The 23,932-nt window shown below is 39.5% G+C and overlaps 2 protein-coding genes across 3 annotated transcripts; both read right to left on the minus strand.

Annotated features, from left to right (window-relative positions):
* Positions 1–456: 456 nt before the first annotated feature.
* Positions 457–4,542, minus strand: slc10a2 (solute carrier family 10 member 2). Its single transcript, XM_047601965.1, has 6 exons — positions 3,993–4,542; positions 3,455–3,573; positions 3,237–3,325; positions 2,923–3,098; positions 2,579–2,736; positions 457–1,945 (listed from the first exon to the last, which is right to left on the minus strand). The coding sequence occupies exons 1-6, from the start codon at positions 4,400–4,402 to the stop codon at positions 1,788–1,790; spliced, it is 1,110 nt and encodes a 369-aa protein (XP_047457921.1). The 5' UTR covers positions 4,403–4,542; the 3' UTR covers positions 457–1,787.
* An 8,785-nt stretch (positions 4,543–13,327) lies between these two features.
* gtpbp8 (GTP binding protein 8 (putative)) lies at positions 13,328–23,689 on the minus strand. Of its 2 annotated transcripts, XM_047599977.1 has the most exons (8): positions 23,551–23,689; positions 22,838–23,025; positions 22,577–22,730; positions 21,506–21,604; positions 19,354–19,484; positions 16,916–17,015; positions 14,536–14,654; positions 13,328–13,797 (listed from the first exon to the last, which is right to left on the minus strand). In XM_047599977.1, the coding sequence occupies exons 2-8, from the start codon at positions 23,005–23,007 to the stop codon at positions 13,707–13,709; spliced, it is 864 nt and encodes a 287-aa protein (XP_047455933.1). In that variant the 5' UTR covers positions 23,008–23,025; positions 23,551–23,689; the 3' UTR covers positions 13,328–13,706. The 2 variants fall into 2 exon arrangements, with proteins under 2 accessions (XP_047455933.1, XP_047455934.1); XM_047599978.1 differs by lacking the exon at positions 21,506–21,604.
* Positions 23,690–23,932: the final 243 nt, after the last annotated feature.

The raw sequence follows: 23,932 nt of genomic DNA on the forward strand, positions 1-23,932 counted from the left end.
AAGTCAAATAAATAGATAAAACATTATCCATGTGAATTATTGTCACGTATGAATGTACGAATTCCCAGCCCTTCCACCAGTAAGTGAAGGCATCTTGGGAACATTCCTCAGTGGGCGGGGCCAGTGAGCGGAGATGTGAACACATGGGCTTCTTGCTGAATTGAAGGTTATGTCAGAGACAGGTGAGCAGACTTCACGATCCTATGAGGACACTTGATACTGTACATAAATTAATGCAAGTGGGCGTGCTGTGGCAGTTAAACTTTGGACTCTGAAGCAGAGTAAGGATTAAATGTGATAAGCGTTATGTTTCTGGCCTTGCACTGGGACAACATGATCCTTTTTTTTATTGTTATTTTAACGATTCACCACGCAATGCTAGATTATAAAGGTTTTCATAAGAGCACAGGGTCCGTTATCAAGAAACAATGAAAACACTCTTGTACATTCAAAAGGTTCATCGATATGTATGTGTTTATTGAGTTTTTGGAGAGCACTCGTGTCACAACATGAATGAAGAAAACATACAAGGAAAAATGCAAAAAATATTATTTTGTCAAGCACATTTTAGAAACCATTAAGAAATACAGACGGGTTTTAAATAGATTTTTTACAAAACACAAGAAAAGCTTTAAATAGGCTCAAAGTAAATCTGAAGAATTGCAATCAGCACTTATTAAACATCTCCATTTATTAAAATATACTATGTATATATGTTGCAATAGAGTGGACTAATACATTAGTAGGAGTGTGAATGCGTTATATTATAAATATACAGGGATTACTCCATATTTCTGTTTCCTGAGAAACAACTCACATATTGTAAAGTTCCAAGAGTCGGCTGTATTCAGTAAAAACCTTTCCAACCCTTTAGATTTATCTTGTCAATAGTATGTACTTTATAAGGAGGTGAGAAAATAACACATCAAGACCCAAAGACTCAAAGTTTGCAATTACCAAAGTATTCATTTTATGTTTACTAGCAAGCAAACAAACAAACAAACAAAAAAAAAACATTTTTTTTTTTTTTAAATGTAAAGTTTGTGAACTGTGCAACATGGGCAGTCGTGCTCCCCTGCCTCACTCATTCCCAACTCATTCGGAGTCACATCGCATCCCTCTTGCGTCATCATTGGCCCCTATGTAAGTCAGCTGGCTCTGTCTATTCAAGTTGTTGCCCCCCAGTAAAACTCGGGAGCCTCCTGCCTGAGAAGACCTTGATTAAATGCCTTTTTCTTAAATCCTAACTACTGTGCGTCTTTTTTGCACTCAGCGCTGTAATTTCAATTCTTCTGTTGTCAAGCGCTTTGTGCCCTTGTTCAGAGAAGTGTTATTATTTTATTTTTTTTTTAAAAAGCAATGTTATTATCAGCTTAATTTTCCATACCACAACAACACATTATAGTTGCACTGGGTTGTGTCTGCAACTGAAACTCTTCAACAGCCCTCAACGTTCTGTTTGAATCATTAATCACAGGCATAGAGGTCTATCGAACGGAAAGTAAAAAGGAAAGTTGTTAAATATTTAAATTAAAGGGCCTCATATCTACAATACAATTTGACATGGTGTGCCGGTCACTGGGCCTTCTCAGATTTAACTGTTGGCCACAGGAAGACATTTGTGCAGCAGTGTGTGCGTGCAAACCTCCCAGTGGTGACAAGGATGGGATATGTATCACACACTTCCAGCCTGCAGAGTGCACTGTGTGTTCACGGTTGAGTCCGGCTGATCTCTTCAGTGGGGTGGGGTGGGGCATGGAGGATCATAACGACCAAGTCTGCAGCTCTCACATCTGTGAGTACTTCCCATCAGCATTCTCATGCAAGTCGAAGCCACTATTGTCCAGAGCGTAGCCCTTTGATTTGGATGCTGCACCTTCCACAGATTGGACCTCAGTGTCCTCATCAGAGTCGCGGTGGCATCGCCTCAAATATATCTGGTAGGCTGCAAACGGAAAAGCATGGAGTCAGAAATCAGTCAGAAACTGGTCATCTATTAACACTGACGTGAAGCAGCCCTCTCACTGGACAGTTCTCCGGACAATTGATCTGCCATATGTTTTTGTTTTAAAAGGGCGATGGACAATGAAATGAGCTGAAATAAATTTAAAATATATATATTGAACACACCAAATTCACTTTACAGCCTGCTATCATTTACTTTATTATCATTAACCTTGACCATTGGCATCCTTCTTTCTCTGATATTTACATCTCTTTTTTCCTCTGTATGAAATAAAAACCAATGGAAAGATACGATGCCTCAGGAGGGAAAGGATAAAACACTTGTCACTGCAGACATAGGGACTCTTAGATCTCAGGTAGTGAGGAAGTACAACACTGAAACAACCTGGACTTCTGTTACCCTACAAATTCACTTATTAAGTGTCAAAACAATCAATTTGCCAACTTAAAAGGCAGTAAAAGGATAATCATGGAAAAGAGCAGGCTTTGGCAAGGGTGCAGTCTTCTTGTCCACAAAATGGTAGGAACAATGAGTGGGAGCTCATATTATTTAAAAATGAGTACACCTACAGCAAAATCATTCACTGTCTGTGTTTGCATGTCAAACCCTTACCTGACACAGCAATGATAGCCACCACGATCTGGAAGATGCTGTAGATGAGCGGGAATGCAAACATGATTTCAAGTTCTTCTGGCTTGAAGGACAGCTGGACAATGGTACTGCACAACTGGGAGTTCTGGATACCTGTCTCCAGTGCAATGGTTCGACATCTGATTGATGGAAGAATAGATGAACAACCTCATAAGTATGTTTGCAGTTTCATCATTTCAAATCGCCACAAAACAGAATTTGGCAGTATCAAAAAAATAAATAAAACCAGTCAGAAACATCACGAGGTACTGGTTTAGCTTTAGTTTGCATTATGGTAACATCACTGTGCAGTGGCGTCATCCTACCTGTACCAGGGCTGACCCACAAAGCGGGCCATGGCGAACCCCAGACCGAATCCAATAAAGGGGTAGATGGTTCCAATTATCCATAAGGAGGGTGCAATGACCCAAGAAGACTGGTAGAGGACCCCTCCGACCACAGCTATGATGACGATGAGACAAGCGCCGACAATGGAGCCCACCTGTGACACAGCAGGCACACAAACACTACATTAAAACCCAGTCCTGGCATTTCCACTGGTTAGGCCACACAGAAATAATAAAAAGTAAATGGTATGACAGCTCCCACGATCAACAAAGATACCATAGAATATTCCTACCTTAAGGATCTTCTTCGCCAATTTGGGCCATTTGCGTTTTACACCCATTCCCAAAGCAACTGGAATAAGAAGGGCCGCTAGAGTGATACCTGAGGATACACAGATTTCAGGTTACATCACAATAACGTGCAGGGCTTTTTGGGGGAAAAAAAAATGTAGTTAATTCTTGTTTGTTTGTTTTTTTCTGTAAATCTCCTAGATATTTCCCATTCGCTTACCAATACTATCGTATGGAATCTCAATGGCGTCGCTGGAAGTCCAGGTGGTGGTGTAAACGAGCAGACACAGGGGCATCATACCCAAGGCCAGGATAGAGGAACAGGCTGTCATGCTGATACTGAGGAGCAGACAGTGTGGACAGGGGGTTGGTCAATGTCTCAGAGCACATTTCTGTTTTTCTAGCAGCACGAGAAAATAAACAAGTCATATTACATCATATTTAGGTCTACGATTTCATCAGGGAATGGAACATACAGTACATGTGACATTATTTCTAGAACCATGTCTTCCAGACCACTAAATTCACAAAGTAGCCTCTGTGGTGTATAGATAAAAGGCTGTGAGGAGGACAGTTGTATATGACATTGTTGTGTCATGTGCCTGTATATAATACATGTTGCTGTGTCAAATAAGTGCGCTGAAAAATCCCTTTGGAAGGAGATCAAGAACTGCCTTTTCCTGACAAAGTTAGATGAGATGAGCAGATGTTCCAGAGAGCTTGCCACCATTCAAACAACAAAGAACCCAGTTCCTTACCTGAGGTCCATGTCTCCATCCAGCCAGTAGCAGATAACGTTGGAGCCAGAGCCTCCGGGACAGCAGCCCATAATGATGATGACGATCGCCTGCACGGGCTGAACCCCGAAGGCTAGAGCCAAGGCAAAGGCTGTGAAGGGCATGATACCAAACTGGCAGAGGAAGCCAATGAAGATGCCCCAAGGTCTCTTGATGTGGCCCAACAGCTTACTGGTTTCCACAGTGCAGCCCATGGAGAACATGACCATAGCAAGCATTATGGTGAGCACTGCGCTCAGCACGAGGCTCAGCATCGCATTGAAATTACTTGGAGGAACAAGGCAGTTCCTGCCTGAACACACTGTGGCATGAGGGTCACAGTCTGCAGGCACAGCTGCTGCCTTCAACAACGACATGCTGGAAAATGCCATGGTAGTAGAAGAAGAGGGAAATGAAAGGCTCCGGGTCTGAGAGTTCCCACACGGCTTATGATTCTTAGGATCCACAAGACCGTCCCAGCTTCTTCCTCTCTGATATCCAAGAGCTGACTGGAGCAGTGAGAAGTGCCGGCTCGCTCCTCTTTATGCCTGCAGCGCGGGGGCCAAATAAAATTGGGAGGGAAATAAGGTGAAGGGAAAAAAAATCAAAAATTAACCAATACATAATGTTTTATGGGGTCAGTGTTCAGAAGCGCGAGCATATAAAACGGGAATCACACTGAAATATGAAAAAGGGATTGCGCAATGGCTCCAACTTTTACAGCCCTTGGTCTCTTAAAACTTTATTGGACAACTGGGCTGTGTAGCATCATCGTCGTACACCGCCCGCAAGGAGGGAAGATGCTTGCGAGACACGGAACACCACGTACATATTCTTTGAACAATCCTAATTGCAATTTGACCTATTTTGTTCAGTAAGTTGTTTTTACGCTGCTCATTCAAAATAAAAGTATTTCCCTTTAGAGCAGACTCAAGCCTCTAGGACTATATTAAATAAGTATTAAGAACGATTAGCAAAAGTTATGCAAAACTAGCACCTAGGAGGATATTTTCAAAGCAATGAATGTCCCACGGAGGACAAGGGCCGAAGGGGGCACAGCTGTATGAATGGAATACAGACACACTACTGGATTTGGTTCTTTTCCTGATTATTATATTTATTTTTTTGGAATAGGAAAAGTTCAACAAATCCAGTGCCGGCTACATGTCCTCACTGCGTCACAGCTGTAATTCTTGTTAAAGGTGTTTGTTTTCTTTCCACAAATACTGATGAGCCTAAAATGGGTTGACACTTACGTATTCATTTGTTACGTATTTTAGATTTGCATTTCATTTCTTTATTGAAGGCATTTTTGGTTTTAAGTACCATGCAATCTTAATTATATCTAGCAAAACATTGTAAAACGGCAACACATAAAAAAAGTTAAAGAGAGCGCAAATGCGCTTTTATTGACTCTTCACATCAAGTCACTGCACATGGCAGGCAGACGATCAACGAAAAGTTAAAGTGCACCTTTAAATAAAAGTCTTTATTCGCTTTATATAATAATGATTCACAGCTGATACTCGTTTGGCTCTGAGGTATTTGAAACTCGCTGTGAATTGAGGAGAGCACAGCTAATGTGTTATAATTCCTTTTTCCTTTTCCTTTATTTTTAATCGTACCATGAAATCATATTCCATACTAAACAACACCCAGTGGAACGCTCTTACCTTATTGAATAGTCTTAAGTGAAGAGTTTCATCCGAGGCTCTCTCTGGAAGTATTAATGACAAACTGCAGGTTAAAGGACAACCAGCCAACACAAACTGAAGAATGTGTTTAACTGTTTATTGCAGAATAAAAGCTTATGGAGCAATTATGCAAAAGCACAACATAAAGGTATGTGGAATGCACAATTAGTGTCTTGGAGTTGTAATATTTGCATTCATCATCTATCGTGATTTAAATCCGATGTAACATCCAGTACTTACAATTAGTTATCACATCAAGTAAAATTAAATTGAATTATTTAAAACACTAAATATTTGTGTATTTATGATCCAGTGATGCCAGATATTTAAATCAGGATTCTTATTTCAGTATTTATCTTTTGTCTGACATTATTATTGTTACATTATTATTGTTATTATTACAATAAATGCATTGGATTTGAATTGATTTAGAGAAGACAGGCCACTCAAACGTATAATGATTCAGTAGTGCAGAATAACTCCTGCTGGGGATGGCTGCTGCCATCAAGGAGTGTCTTTGTTATGGGGTGGGGGTGTCTGGTCTGTTCTAGCTGGGTGCTACATGTCTAAGTAACATCTACATGAATGAATACCAGGTCCAAAAGTTTTCCAGCAGAACAGTGAATTGTGACAAGACAGTCAATGTCATTTACTTCTCCTGTCAGTGGTCATAATGTTATGCCTTATCTGTGTACATGTACTACTATAGGTCTGTCAGCAGGCTCTCAGCCTGATCTCTGAAGTGTTTATCTTCCACGGGGCATAGGTGACATAGCACAGACTGTTACAAATCCACTCTGTCATTTGTTCCAGTATAACTGAATACAATGTGCAATTATTTACTGAGCAAGTGTTTATTTTTTAATGTAGTTCAGAGTCCTGAAAAGAGACTATGTATTTAGTTAATTAGATAGACAGTACTGGTATATATCAGTCAGCCACAACATTAAAACCAATGACAGGCCACACCATAGCAATGACACTCCTTGATAGCAGCAGCCATCTCCAGCAGGATGCAGTCTGACACACACACACACACACACACACACACACACACACACACACACACACACAAACAGTTTTTCACAAAAACAGTCTGAACAACTCAGAAAACATGAAGAACCTGACCTGGCATCCAAATTCACTAGATCCCAAACTGATCAAGTATCTGTGGGATGTTCAACAGAGGCCCCTCCCCTCAACACATAGGACCTAAAGGCCCCCACTAACAACATTATGTTACACCACAGGACACCCTCAGAAGACCCATGTCCATTCTCTGATGGGTCAGAACTAGTTTGGAGGCACAAAGGAGACCCTTGGAAAGTGGTCATAATGTTAGGCCTGATCGGTGATCGGTGTGCAGCATGGTCACTGAAGAAAAAAGAAAAGATGGAATCCAATACATCGGCAAACATGGGGGAGTATATTAGAGGATGTGACTATCACATTCAGGACAGGACTCCCACTCTTCATGGTCGGAAAGCTGCGAAAAGATTTACTGAGAAGTTTATGTTAGATTGCCCAGAGATTTGAAAGTACTCAGACAAGTTCAGTGGAGCAGATGATGCCTCTTTTTCAGCTGGCATTTATCTTTTCTAGATGTTGAAGCTATTATTTAAAACATAACAGTGATTTTCTTTGCCACCATGATATACAATAATAACCAGCTGCTCTCCATCTACCATGCAGTATACAATTTATTACTTAAATCTTCTCACTGAAATGTAGATTCGATGCCGCTAAGGATCCACGGATGAATAGGGTGCTGCAAAAGGATATTCTTTAAAAACACTTTGTGGGAGCGCTGCCATGGACATGTAACCTGGCGCCTGTCACGCCGTGTTGACAATCCCAGCTGCATGTCACCCCATGCAAAACACAACTCCAGTTGGCACTTTGGCCGGACTTGTTAAAAAGAAGACGACACGTGAAGTCGTAAGTGTGGTTAGGGGTTGTTGGATGGAATCATCAGGCAATAACGTCCCAAAATAGACAGCGCAGAGGGAGTTTCAGGTGGAGAGAGAGACACCTTTTAATTGATATGTAACTTTTATAAGACTGTTAGCGGTGCAGACTGTCTCCACCGTCAGAACCCAGGATGCTAGATGAAACTGTTGATGATCAGTTTAATTAAAATGTAGAATACTTTACATTGTTTCTGCGGTTATTCTATTTTTACCGTACCTTGCAAAATTGTGACTTGAAAGTGTGCAACATCCTCACAGCTCAAAGTTAAGATTTTACTTAGGGTTAGGGTTCATTTAAAAAACATCCAAAATATCCCTTTTAATACTTTACTTCACTGTTCCAGTAAAGATACATTAAATCTCGGATGTTTCACTTAAATTACTGTAATATAAATAAATATGCACACCAGAACCGATTATACCTCATTCATTGGACTAGACTGAACTAGCTATATACCATTACCAACACATTAAAAAGCATTGTTTCTATGTTTCAGAGTGGCAGCCTGCTATGACGAGCAGCGGGCCTGGCTTGGCGTGCCAACACATAGTTTATAGAAAAAAAAACTGCCCTCCCAACTAAGCCACAGTGGCCTTATCAGCCACAGGGGACATGTGCGTACTCAATATGCAAAATGAGTAGCACTCATATAAAAGACACTGAAGACAGGACTTTGGGTATTTCTTTTCGCTACATAAATCTCTAAAGGCACCTTTCCGTCTTAAACGTAAATGTGTGCGTGGTGCGTTATTCTTTGTATATGTGCAGACTAGTTCAGAGGTATGAGGGAGGGGATAGTGAGGCACTTAAAGTACATCTTCAGAGACAGGCTTATCAGTCTTTATCTGCCCCATCATCTTCAGTCTTTTCACCTTTGTCTGACTCGTCCTTCATTCAGGCTGCAGTAAACCTGAAAGATCATTTTGCTCCCGAGGAACATGTCAAGGCTTGTCACGTCATGGCCGTTATCTTAAGAGATCTGAATCCAGATAACAATCTAAGCTGATGGGTCCACATTTCACACGGTTATACTGCTCCACCGTAAAATAGGGAAATCAAGATAAGACAGTTTTGGGAATCGAACCAAGAAGCTCGTCTGTTATGCAAGCGGAGGTGTGCGAGGTGAACGGAAGGAAGGTCAGAGCGTGACCTTGACCTCTTGTAAAGCAACCTCCATAAAACAGAAGTTTATTGTGGCATGTTTGCTGATCTGTTGTGGATTTTTAATCTTCAGCCTCCAATCCAACTCTGGGATCCTCTGTATACTTTCCAGTCTCTGTTCTTGCACAAAATCTATTTGCGAATCCATTTTTCTTAATGTCACATTTCAAACAGCATCCTGCTGATATCTAGTCGATTTACTCTTTAAAGGTGAGACAGAAAAATTTGGAAACCACACTCTGCACTCTGACACATATCTCATCTCCAGCTAGACAATCCAACCAATAGTCAATATGCTAACACGCAAGTTAACTTTAAAGGTAGTCACAAGGGAGAAAGTGTCATGTTAGAGGCTGCTATGCTATAGAATGGCAGAAACAATGTTGGCGTCCATACGGAGGATGACGATGATGACGATGCAAAGGCTAGATTTTGTTTTCCTCACAGCATGCAACCCCCAACACCACTTTGCTAAAAAATTCTTTCTTTGAGAGAATGAGAGCACCCTAAAAAAGATGACGTGAAATTGTCAAAACTTTATATGTGGTAATGAAACTGCATGAAATGGCTGCTAGCTACACTAGCATTAACCAGTGAGTCAGTCATTGGAGGCGCCACAGAGCATATTTTCTGTCTGTGTCATGTTATCACCGTATCTGTTTCTGTATGTGTTACATATTAAACTTGGCCTGTTTAAAAATATACATTATTATTATCATTTTGTATTTAATATTAAGCTATCCCTAATCCCTTTACTAAAATATGGTGGATTCATGTTAATGTGCAATTAAAGAAATTTAAATTTGTGGTGGGAAATTAAAAAAATAAATAAATAAAAATTATATATATATAAAATGTCAAAACAATTTTTTTCTCCAATTTGTCTTTTGTTTTCACTATCTCTTCATATAGGCTGTCTGTCTGTCACAATGTGCATCCAAGTCATTGGACTAGGTAAGAGGTGTTTGCCCATCAGATGTCCTGCAGCTGGCAGAGGTCTACCAAAACTGGCAATCAAGCTGGCACAAGCTCTGTAGCTACAAATCAGGTGGGAAGGAAAGCATAGACTGTAAAAAAGAAAATGCAAAGACAAATTCCCACTTCCTCCCATTGGCCAAACTGATGCTACTTTCCTAGGCAACACAAGTCTGAGCAGTACCGTCCAAGAATGGAGCGGCAACTTCTGCTAAACTCAGCTGCGTTTACTTAATACTACACACTGCTCTTCCTCCAACACAGATATGTTGGATTATATACTGCACTTGTTTTTTTTTTATATTCCTTATAAGCACTTTAAAGGTCCTACTACGAGTCCACTTTGTGAAGTGGTTGTCAATGGAGACTGTCAATCATAATGTCACATCTCAAATAATAAAAAAACAAAAACATCTCCAGAATATTGACTCTTGAACATGCATCAGCATTGTATGAACCATCAAAAATGAGAGAACACATCCTTCAAAATAATAATAATAATATTAACTTGCCCAAGTGAACTAAGGAGGAGGTGGAGCTTATACTGCAGCCTATACTGCAGCCAGTCAACAGGGGGAGCTCTACTTGCTTTGGCTTCACTTTATAGGAGCAGTCATTAAGTCCTTTTTCTTTACACTCTGTAGTTGGAAAAATAAAGTTACATAAATGCAGCTCCTGTAATGATACCCTCTTGTGTATAAGTCCAAATACAATGCAATGCACTGTAACATTTAAGTTCAAAGTTTGCTGTTTATTACTTACGATTTAAATGTTGCTTCGCTTTAAAATAGTCAAAATTTAAATTACTCATTCTTTAGTGAGAATGTGTTCTGCCCTTTTACTGGACTGTAACTGCACTTTAACCTTATTTTGAAGTTTCAGAAAACAAATGCTGTTTGCCCACATGAGTTAAATAAAAATGTTTTGTATTTTTCCTTGACCTATGCTACTTCTTTTAGCTACCTATAATTTAAGATCCAACCTTACAAATTAGCATGGACAGCACAGCAGGCAGATAACCCAACTCTGGAAAACGACATGCAGAACTGATACAACCTGTTACCTGGATTCTGCTACATACACCTTTCACCCACAACATTATGACCACCTAGACCAAACCAGGCAACCCCACCCCATAGCAACGACACCTTGATGGCAGCAGCCATCCCCAGCAGGATGCAGCTTCGATACAGAAACACACAAAAACGATTTAGGAACAACTACAAAAACATGAAGAACAGCACAAGGTCTTGACCTGGCCTCCATATTCCGTTTGACTAAATGTAATAAAAGTTTAAAAGCTGGACTAAAACTAGGAAAGATAAAAATTACTTAAATGCAGGCGTGCGGCTCAGCAAATGGTCGTAAAAACGATTACTGTGGCACAATCAGCATTTCCTTGTAATTGGCTTTAAAAGATTAGATTTACACTCAACATCAGTCAGTATTAGAGTTCTTTGGGAGGAAAACGACAGCATTTTTAAGTTGATCAGGTAAAATCTCACATAGAATTTATTTAAAAGGAATATATATACATATATACATAAATATATATATATGCCATTTCACAGAATTTCCTTCACCATACTTTTAACTGGGCTGTTATCTAAGAAACCTTTGATAATTTCAGTTTTATGTCATGGTTTATCTTAATAGCTTTGACTCATATTGTTTTATAGTGTTATATAACTAAGTTAGTTAGTATAAAACTAGAGAGTATGAAAAACTACATATAACAGCCTTAACATGAACGATACACTGAAATCAGCAACGAAGGACATTGTATTGTTAAATTCTCCATTCCACACTTTGCTAGATTTGCAGCCACTTATTATATTTGCTATACTAGCATCACACTACTACTAAGGATAGTATATATTAGTATCAGGGGTACAGTAGACTGTCTAGTGTACACACTGCACCTAGATGGTGCTTGTTGGTGTTGGTGTTTTTAATTATGTCTACACTAACAACTAGCAACATTTATCGTCTTAGTCTATATATATAATCTTAGTCTTGGTTAAACATTGAAAAAGTGAACAGTGACACAGGGTGTAGACTTTTTCAATATTTAACTGAAACCACAATCTTCCTTAATGTTAAACTGAAACACATGCAGGGTGCATAAAGTACACCTAGGTTTACGGCGTCAAACACGCCAAGCGCCTCCCTGAAAGCAGTTTGATGAAGATATAAACAAACAAAAAAAAAACTGACGCCAATAGAAAATGTGGCAGCAACAATAATGTGATCATACTTTGACCGTGACACGTCATGTCGCGTGAAAATGTGGAAACGCGTGGAAATTTGTGCGCAGCTTTTCAATTTAATTCCACCTTCTCTAAATAAAAAGCAAGTTCAAGCATCACTGAGGAAATGGCAAAGTCTGTGGAAGGGAAAATAAATAAGGGTCATTATCAAAATACGGTGATTTTAGTCAAAAAAAAAAAAAATTTAATTCAGTTTTCACCCATTTAATTTGATGATATTTGTTAGTGTGTTGTCTATGTTACCAACCACAACGGACAACTAGAACGTTCTTTTTTGGTTCTTTTTTTAATCATTTTATTTTATGTTATTTATTCCGGCCTTGACTGTAACAACAATGACAGTAACACCAATGACAAATTTCTTTAACAGGCTAATTTAACAAAATGGTGTCCAGTTTAGTTCGAAGCTAGCATGAGTCAGCAAATTCATAAATTATACTCATGAAAGTTTTTTCTCTCACAAATAGTTCACAGTAGCACAAATCAAAGTAACAACAAAAAGAACCACATTGAAAAAAAACATTTTAAATGAAAATACCTTACTTTTACTAGTAAAGAGACACTAACCGTGTATTTACTTGAATGGCTCTTTTTCTTCATTGACCCTTGACCCTAGAAGTTCTTTCTCACATATTCTTAACCTTTTAAAATGATGGTCTGTCAGACCAGAAACACCAATGACATCAAATCCAAGGACAGATATTCTTTTTAAAATATCTAGATTATTAAACAGTCAATTTAGTTTGAGTTGTATATATGTATTGAACCCTGTGTTTGTCCCTAATTTACCATTTCCTCAGAAAGAAGAATTGTTTTTACACTCTCCAACAGCGTTAAATGACGGGAGTGGGACATGTGTTTTTTTAGATATAAAAGGAAATTAAACATTAAACATTGAACATTAATTTAAAAAAAAAAAGAAAAAAAAGAAAGAAAAACAGATATTATCATCATCATTTAAATGGATATTAAACTGCATACTGTGAATGATTTTTAAAAATTTTCAAGCATCGTCATGGCTGGAAAATGTGGGGACACGGTTGTCACTGTATTCTGAGAATTACCCAGAAGCTTTAGAGGTTTATAATGTTTAACCTTTTTGTTTCATTAAATCAAAAAAATACAAAATAAATAAAAACCTTTCCAAAATCAATCTGGCTTATCCAGTTGTTTCTATGGAGAGTTCAGGGGTTGAGTTTTGTGTCACAGTTTCCCCCTGTCAGATTTTCCACGAAGGCTTTTTTTCCCTCCAAACCAGGACAATGGAAACTACCAGACGGAAGCACGGTGATATCGACCACAGAGCAACAATATTATGGCCGTAGTGTACAGTCTGGTATTGAGAAAGAGCTCAGGGTGTAATGTTCCACTGTTCACTACATTATATTGTTCTGTGAAGAGGAATGTAATCTAGAACTATAAAGTAAAAAGGACAACTTGGAAGGAAACTGCCCTGAAGACATGGACGTGTTTATTAGTAGAAAATAAAAGCCTCTTTAGCAGTCTGGTGGCACGATTTTTTTCATAGAGTTTCTGAGTCTCTGCTTTTGCAGCAATATTCCAGAGAAGGAGACGTGAAACAACATCTACCGAGCGACATCTCCACTCTGTGCCCGGGCCGCTCCTCAGCTCTGAGTGGTGTCCTTCAACGCGACCCTCCCCGTCACGTGGCCAATGAAGCATCTCAGGAGGTAGATCCCCAAAAAATGCAGAGAGCTGTCACAAAGAAAAAGACAGAATAAATATAAAGAAAATAAAGAATCAATTTATCTATGGAAGTGTAAAATACATTCATTACCTCATCTGAATCTCGACACGTTGACAGGAAATACAATGAAAACTGTAGGCACATGTAGGCACATGTAGGCACATGTATACCACATCTTATAAATGTTTAACTAATGGAGGACTGCACTTTTTAAAGACAAATACTACTAGACTCAGCTGGTTAAAATTTAGACTTTTCAAGTCCTAATCAGTGGCTCTATATATAGATGAGTTTACATTTAAAATGTCCTGAATCTACCACTGTGTGGTGATTTTAACGTATCTTTGTGTCATAACACTGACTTTACTCACTTTATTCACAATAAGTGAATATTCTATTCTATTCTAATAATCAAGTGAGAATTACAGTTACCCAGTTTCTTGTATTTAGTTTGGCTTGACATAATTAACTTAACTTAACATAATTAACTTAACTATTAAAAACTAAGACCAGAGACTAAGACTGATGAATGACTCCTATCTCAACTGTGAAAGGAGAAGGTGTAAATAAAAAAAATCCACATTTGGTGTCCTGGTGAGTATTCGCAGCCGCAGTGTTTGTGAGACAGTTGTTAATTATTTTTGGGACAGTGTCTGAGTTCCAGGATGAGACACTTTCATTGTTGGTTGGCACTGGCTAACTATAAGAAGCCGGTATCTTTGTTTAAGAGTAAAAGAGACAGTCACCTGACCAGGAATGGCTGGGGGAAGCAGCCTGTAGTCTGTCTCCCGACCAAATCTTGAAGATTCATCAAGTTTGTCAGCAGCGTTCCGGTTCCACATTTGTCAATCTTAGTCACCACGATCTGCACAACAAAATACGAACATGGGAAAATCTTACAAGATGACAACAGCTAAGCAGAAGGAATAATAACAACTGTCTTAAAAGATGTTGCAGTGACGGAAACTTCTGAAGGAGATCAGGTTCTTTCTGTCTGCTATGGCTCCCTGTAGAAACCAAAAAATAACGGTGGAACCAGCTCCCAGTTTGGGTTCAGGAGGTAGACAGCCCCCGTACGTTTAACGCTAGGTCTAAACATTTGATTTCTTTTAAGTGCCACTCAAGTTGCAACAGAGTTGTTGAGTTTCTATGTTAAATACTGTAAGCTCTTGATCTTATGATGTAACGTGCCCTGATAAGACTTATGTTATAAAACTGAACTGATCTTAATTTTATTTGGACTTGTTACTGAACTAAAAGAGCCTTCTCTAGGAGTGGATTGTGTTTCATGAGCAAATAACAAAAAAAGAAAAACAGACTTACTCTGACATCTGCTGGACAGCTAAAATCACTTCACTACTCAATCTGAGCTTTTGAGTCTGGTTCTGATTCAACAGAAGAATCGTTAAATGATGTGGGACTTGTAACCGGTGGGAGGATTTGGTCCTTGTTGAAGTGTTAAGACATGCACACATTGTCCGCCTTCATGCAGTGTTTCCCCCATACAATATTTTAGTTTGGTTCTTCAATAAATAAATTTTATTTTTATTTATTTATTTTTTTAGACAATGGTCATTTAAAATGATTTAACTCTTATGCTTTCCTATGGTATTTTTGTACATTTTTTTGTACAGCTTGTGCCTTGAGGACATCTTGTTTTTAGTCAAATGTTTGATATCGAGTGTCTTTCACTCTCACATGTCATTTATAGTCTCGTGATGCATTTAGCACAATATGAACACGTGCAAAAAACGGCCATAAAATCCTCCATTTTTCTTCTTTTTTTTCAGAAACCACTAAAACAACTTCAAACCTGCTCAAAACTACTAACATTTCAATAGTTTTCAGGAGTTTAAGCCCTTAAATGCCAGTCTGGTTATATGATTATTATTTTTTTGTATTTGTTTTTAAAAAAACGTAATAATTTTCCATCAAATAAACAGTAGGATGATGAGGCTTTGGTGCTGATCAGAGTCTTAGATATGTCAAAGATTAGCAGTAAAATTGATTCGACTGCATTACTATTTTTTATGTAATGCCATATAGTCTTTCTGGAAACAATAATGTCCCATAGACTTCCATTCAAACCACATTTTTAATCACACTGCCTTTACAGTATAAAACCATGCACTCTGTAAAAAGAAAAGCAGTGATATCTGACATTTTTACTGTATTTGATCTGATTCAACTATTTTCCGGCATTCATCTCATGCTGAGACATCCTCTGAAGCGTACATCTGAGGAGGGCACGAGGGTTAAGAAACTACAGCATGCTGACAGTGAATGAAGGGATTTAAGTGGTCGGCCAGACTCACACGTAGCTACAGTTTCAGAAGAGCTTCGCGTTTGAAACTGTTCTGAAACTGTTCCGTCCTCTCAGCTCGTGGCCTCATCCTGTTTGAGCGTTCATCTTTGTTAAAAGTGCTACCGTCACAGCCTTAATGTGTTATAGTGTTTAATAACCTGAGAGCATGAATAATTGACTGCAGAGTGCGTGGAGGGTGCAGAGTGGGGGTGCTTCATTATAACATCAGAGCAGAGCGGCGGTCTTTCAGTTTTTAAATAGCTGAGTGGGAGCGTTCAGCATTAATTCAGTGTGGACATAATGAAAGAGTAGGAATGATAAAAATGTAAAAGAGGGAGGGCTGAAGCTGGTTAATGGTTACCAGGGTCACAAAAGAGTGGAATCCCTGTATTTCCAACATAAACATACATTGTGTGCTTTGCGCTGTCGCCCCAGCCGTGATTCACCTTAAACAAAACACCTCATTTAAACCTGTTCTACTTATTAGTTTTAGCCATAGTTTGACACTTGGTGATATTGTTTTCTACTTCTCGGTCCCAATGTGGCCTTCAAAGCCTATTATTTGTTTGCTAAAACATGCCACACAACAGCAAAATGCTGTTTCCCTAGTCAGACAATATGTTTGTAACACTGATATAGTCCATATACATGTCTGAAACTACTATGGAAAAAATACTAAACAGCTTCTTGTTTTATGTCACCAACCATCAACTAATGGGTGAATGCACTAGTCAGCTATATAATGTGTACAATAAATGGACAACCAGAACTCAAAAGTCAATCTAGTTATCTGTAAATACATATTCGGTTAGCGGTCCTACCACGTATGGACATCTGGTCTCCTCACACATCTCCAGGGCGATCAGGTCAGCCTTCTGAATACCAACACTGCCATCAACCAACAGGAACGTCCTCACGAGACTGGAAGAAAACATGCGGCCATGTTTTTAGTGCAACACAGACTATGTTGTTTTTCAAGTAATAAATAAGAACACTAATGTTTACTTGTTGAGAAAGATAGGGCTGGTGCATTTAAAGTCACCATCAAGAAGACATGTCTTTAAAGTGATCTGCTAGGGCACTGGTGACAGACATACAGCCCGCGGGTCAAAAGCGGCCCACCAGAGGGTCTAATCTGGCCCACGGGAGGAATTTTGCAAAGTCCAGAAAATAACTGACATACCCACTGACATACATTAACTGCAATTTTTCAAATAAAAGAAACAGTCTTCCCTAGGGTTCATGCAGCTTTAGTAAGTCGTGGACATAACACAACACTGAAATCTAGAACTATACAGAAATTGAACAATTTTTTCTTTAGAAATGTTCAATTGTTCATTACAAGTTTACAATTGGTTTCATAATGTAATTATTTGCACGTAAACTTGAGATCACATTGGGCTGTACATAGTCCTTGAACTAAAAATGAGTTTGACAACCCCATGCTAGGCTACTTGTGACATCTCAATGAAGCAGAGTCATATATTGGACAGAGTCTGACCAACTACAGAATGGACTGTCCTAGCTGTCCCTCTATGCTGATTTGTAGGAAGAACTGGATGTCAACTGATTTCTCCCTATTATGTGAGGTAAACGTCAATTTTTCTCTTTGACGTTTGTTAAGATTTCATATAGGAAAAATAAAGTCCTACCATCATTAATGTGAACCTTGATCTCAAAAACACCACCTTACAAGTGAATGAAGTTTGAAGCTATCGTAGCCTTATGCTAGCTAGTTACGTAGACTAAAGGCTTAAAAAAATAGCAGCTACCAACATTTATATTGTGAAACTCATGTGTGCATGTAATGTATGTCCATGTAGATGGACAAATTTAATTGACACATAACTCTCTAGTATACAGCTCTGAAATGAACAATAAAACAGCACCACCTAGTGGATCGAATCACAACTGTACGTAATACAATCGAGAAAGAAACTGTGGCACGTGCCCCTGATCCTAGGTTTCATTAGCCATGTGGCTCCTCACTCCCATAGCTTGTATCTCCAAGGAAGGATATGAAAGAATACATTTCTGAGAAAGTTTCCTTTAGTTTAGCATTTAGTGACTTATGACGTAACAACAACTGAAACACTGATACAAGTGAGTGCCCTAAAAGAAGTTGGTCATGAGAGCTTTGTTGGTCATGGTCACATGAAAACATGCATGTTAAAATGTTTTTTGCTTTCGTAATATATTTGTTATCCCGTGCGTTGACATACAATGCAGCCACTGAGCACTTCATTAGGAAGACCCCCTTTTCAACAGCATAGCTCGATTGGTGACGTCACCATCCAGCGAGCTTCTGCTCTATAGACCGAAACTCCGTGTTGATGAGAGAGGTCAGAGGAGACTAGTCAGACTGGATGAAGTGACCCGAGGGTTATGGGAACTCGGAAAATCACTTCTCAACACTGCGTTGAGCAGAAAAGAATCTAAAAATGTCAACACATTGTAGCTGATGTGCTACAGCAGCAGAGGATTATGTTGACTTTCAGTCCTGTCGGCCATTAAGAAAAATGTGACGCTGCAGTGGGCACAGGTTCAACAAAAGTGGACCGATAAAGGCCGGAAAGGTCCGGAATCTGAGATCAACAGTACAAATCCATAAATCCAGCCTGGCTCGTTTTAACAGCGCTGCCTGTTCCTGCAGATGTAACGGTGAGAGGAATGTTTTCTTGAACGCCAGAGGCTCCATGATGTTACAAAACAAAAGTCTCTCTGCCATGGCCTTCTTCGTTATCACATCTGACCCCAGTAGCAGACCACTGAGGTGTGGTCTGGTCTCAAAGGAATGTTTTATACATAGTTTTATATATATTTGTAGACCATGACACCAAAGCAAAATAAGGCTGAGTGGAAGCAAGGGGAGGCCATATTCAGTACTTGTGTGATGTTCCTAATGAAGAGCAAGGTGTTTCTGAATAGTTTGTATTACTGATGATTTGTCCTCCTATAATTTTGAGTAATTACACAAATATGAAAAGTGCAACTTGTAATTTATTAGTATGTTGAGGTATTATAGACAAATATTTTAATTCAATTGTAAATGTACCTACACCATAACCAGAGTTATCTTTGGTATCATGGATTTTTTTCTCCCCTGAAAAGGCTCATACTTGTGAAGGTAGTTCACAGCATACTTTATGTTCTGCCTCATACAACAGTGAGGTTACTTTGACCTTCCAGACGTCGGTCATATGTGTTAAAGGGTTATTAATTCTCTCTGGAAGCAGAGTGACTTACTGAGATATCTTACTTTTTTCTCGTATAAAGGTAAGGCTCCACCATTTCCACAAAGTCCTTGGGCGCCCTGTATCCGTAGCCTGGCATGTCCACGATGGTGAAAGCTTTGCCCACTCTGAAGAAGTTCATTTTCTTTGTGTGACCCTGAGGTTAGAAGCACAGCGATTCAATTCAAGTGTCTCGGTTAGTAACACAAAGATTAGTCACTGTGTTCGCATACGGATTACCTGATAAATCACTTCAACCCTGTACAGTACATTCAATTGAATCTTTAAAGCACATTCAGCATAGAAACATTAAACTAAACATATCTCAGTAACCTGCTACCATATATTATTGTTCAGTAAACATGTAGAAATATATAAAACACATTCATATTAGTGACCGATCTTGATCTGATCTATTGTTGTTCAGTGTTTGCTCTGGACGTTTCAAACTCTGGGTTCTGTGAAGCGACCTGAGTCAATCAGGATTGTTGCCTTTGAGCGCGGCTTGACTGGTAGCGTCATCATCTAGTGAGCTTCTGCTCTGTAGACTGAAACTCGTAGATGAGAGAGGTCAGAGGAGACTAGCCGGACTGGATGGAGCTGCCATAAGGGTTATGGGAACTTGGAAAATCACTTCTCAACACTGCGCTGAGAAAACGAATCTAAAAATGACAACACGTCCAACATTATAGCCAAGGATTGTGTTGATAAAAATGTGACGCTCCAATAGACCGTTTGAGACAGGAAAGGCAATGTGGAGCTACATAAATAAAATTGAATTGAATGTAAAATTTAAAAATCGTGGACTTGTGACTTTCTTTTTTTTAACTCTTGATTTGAAGATTTCCTCTCCTGCTAGAGAGAAAATGCAGGATCTCAGATGATCCATGCAACAAGATTTTTACTCAGTTTCAAACACCATTCACCAAACACCATTCACCTGCCAATATTTTAAACCATAGACTGTGTGAAGATGGTTGCTGGAACAGCTCCTCTAAGGCAGTGTTTCCCAATCCTGGTCCTCGGGGAATACTGCCCTGCATGTTTTAGATGTTTTCCTCCTCCACCACACCAATCAAGCTCTGCAGTGGCCTGATAATGAGCCATTCATTTGAATCTGGTGTGTTGGAGCAGGAAACATCTAAAACATGCAGGGCAGTGTTCCCCGAGGACCAGGATTGGGAAACACTGCTCTGAAGTGAAGGCAAAGCAAGTAGAGCTCCCCCTGGTGTCTGGCTGCAGTATAGGTCATAGGTCTTCAACAGGGGGTCCACAACGCCTGACCTATACTGCAGGGGTCCCTAGCTAATCTCTTCATTTGGGGGTCCTTGGCCTGAAGAACGTTATAAACCCCTGGTATAGGCCATAAGCTCCACCTCCTCCATGTTAGTGGATGGTACCTTTACTCTCAGTATGGCTCTACTTGAAGTGCCTCACTAAAAATCTTAAACTCAATCCTGAGTTAAAAATGACACTGACTTTGAGCGCCTCATATGTGTATTGCCTGCTGGTCAAATATAAGATCGAGTCTAAGTTATCTTAACTTGGCCTGGCTCCAGCTCTGACCGTCGTCTTCCCCAGTCCGACACCAGAACTGTGGGATTTTGTTTTCACAAAATCACATCTCTGTGTTACGCATGTAAGAGCTGCAGTCCTGTGTGCATGTTGAACAAAGACTTGGGCTGTGCCGCACACACACACACACACACACACACACGGAGCAGAAATGTGGACAAAATGAAGTGTGATCTTTGGCTGCATTCACACAAAACCAGGTAATTCATCACTTTCCCACAGGGCTGTGCAGAGATGTGGGCGTGCCTATTTGTGCTTTAGAACGTAACCGCTGCGAAACGGAAAATAAGGTTTAATTTTCTGATTCACTGCTTTGTTCGTGCCAACATCGCTCCCTCCTTTATTGATTATTTGCCTCGCTTGACCGCCTCTACCCTCTCTGGCTCCCTCTCTTCGTTTCTGAGCAGGGGGGGAGGAGGGGCCACGTCTGAATGCTGTGCTTTACAAATGCCAACCAACAAATACTATTTATACCTGGTTTTCCACAAATCTTGCTGTACAAAAAAATAGAAAAAAAAACAACACTGTTGATCCACCTGTGTAGTGGGAGACAGATATAAACCTTATTTTGGACACTTGGATACGCCGGTTCGAGCTACTCACTGGAGTTTTGGAGACTCTGACTTCTACCTCAGGGGTCAGAGAAAACAGAGCTTTGATGAGAGATGACTTGCCCACATTGCTTCTGCCAATAAAACACACCTGGAGATGAACACGGACAGAGGGACATCACCAACAGACAAATCCAGTTAAGTTAATCTGCAGTACTGTATTTGATGTAATTTCATGACGCGTATGATTTTGTGCTGGAATACTTTTGTCTGGGTATATTCAGGTTTTACACGTTCAAAATTTGAACTAATCCACCTGCTTGGGCTGCTGTTACTGTTTGCCTCTGCGGGACCAACAACAGCCAAGGCCCACAGGACATGGTTCAGGCTCATCTATTTCTTTGGCACAAGACAGATGGATGCAGTTCCTTGCTGCCAGGGAGCTGCAAATACATCATCCCCTGTCAGAGGCAGAGCGGTAACTAACTCGGCATGCCAACAGCGCCTGTTGTCCTGTCTACGTAATGTTCCATTCTGAGCCCTCCGGTGAACACTACAGTCTATAAGGTTAGAAATGTGCTCGTTTATTATCAAGTGTCAACTCCTGCTTAATTATGCATGAGTCCACAGGAGGGTAAAAACACATTACCCTACATTATTCTCAGTCTGGGGCCGTGTTTTGGATTGACAAGGGGTACTGTGAGCAAGTTCCTCCTCGGACCACTCTGTCTTTCTTTAACAGTTGGTCTCTGCTCAGCACTAGCTAGTGATAAGACTGTTTATAAAAATCTGCATCAGAAGCCATCTCATTGCTGAGTAAAAAAAAAAGTTTTACATAGATGTTACAACTACATGCGGTCTACACTTGTCAATATACTAGTGGTGCTTCAGAAGTGTTGAGAAACAAGTACAAGTACATAGAAATCTCAGGGTTCATTTATATAAACATATATAAATAAAGTAATCCTATCAGTCAGATTACTCAAAACAATACTCTTTTTTACTTTTCAAAACATAAGAAAGCTTGTTCAAATATAACAAAAGAAATCACTCTACAACACCTCCACTACCACTTATTCTCACTAGGGTCGCTGGAGCCTAGAAAGAGAAATTTCTCACTAACCTCTGGTTGTGTCAGTGCAGGTGCGTGGTCCATCCTCTCTACAGACATGTAGTAATCAATCTTATGAGACGGAGAAGAGCGGAAAAGCTTTTCTGCTGCCACCATGTCCTCCAAACTAGGATGAAACAGTCGGAACGGTGTCCTGTCCACAGACCTGTAAATTTGGTTCAATTATATATTCAATTATATATCCCTGAGGATATAAAAGAACTCCTCTTTCCTGCGCATTTACTGACAAGCCAGTTACAGAAACAACAGCACCTGTCCAGATACGTCTCCAGCTCATCAAAGGGGAAAAGTAAGTTTTGCATCTTCTTCCGGGGGAGCGCAGTGGCATCCTTGAGCGAGTAGAGTTTATGGATTCTCTGATGGATAACAGCACAGGCTTGCATCCCAGGCCGAAGCCTCAGGGAGAGCTGGGGACCAAACATGTTCTTCTGATGGACACACTGATAGGAAGCAAAGTATTCAAATATCAGACACACTGATAGGAAGCAAAGTATTCAGATATTATTGATCTATTACGAAGGGACCGTGGAATAGAATAAGTATGTACTTAATCCCACTCCTTTTCGGATATGTTGAATATGTAATATTTGTTTGTTTGCTTACTTATTTTTATTTTTCATTTTGTATTATTTACGTCCATTATGTCCATTCGTGTATGGTTATTTTGCAAGATTTGTAGGACTACATGTTCGAGATAAACTAAACAGTGTGAACACTATGTCAGCAATAATAACATATCTGCTTTTAATATCACCATGGTTGTTCCAGATATCATAACACATTTGAACAGCAAAAAATAAATAAATACATTAATAAAGTATAAGCTTAAATTAGATTTTGGGACAGACGGATAAAGTTCAGGGACAAGTAATGCTAGCATGCTAGCAAAACATTAGCAGGACGTGGGAAGTTCTCTTAAAAACGACCACATTCATTCCCAACTGTGAGTCACATCCACGGCTTACCTAAACGCCAACACCTCCAAGTCTTGACATTGACGGGACGAAGCAAACTGAGTCTACAAATGACCGTAAGTCACTGCTGTAGTGAGAGCTCTGCAACCCATGTCACTTTTCTCCATGTTGCGTGCGGCGATCAAACGTGTCCGACCGAAGCCGTAGATCTGCCAATGGTTCCGATTTAACAATTTATATTCTCCTTTCTCGAAAATTCTTATTCGACTTGAAAAAATAGAGATATTGAGAGGACATTAAGCATTCTTTGTTTGTTTTTTGTTTTTATCTGAAAAACTACTTTTACACCCCGCAACGGTCCTTAGCTGCATAAATAAATAAAAAAATAATAATTAAAAAAAAAAGATATACTGTATTTCTGTGAAGATTTTAG

Source organism: Mugil cephalus, chromosome 12 (genome assembly GCF_022458985.1).
Source record: "Mugil cephalus isolate CIBA_MC_2020 chromosome 12, CIBA_Mcephalus_1.1, whole genome shotgun sequence".
Classification (NCBI taxonomy): domain Eukaryota; kingdom Metazoa; phylum Chordata; class Actinopteri; order Mugiliformes; family Mugilidae; genus Mugil; species Mugil cephalus.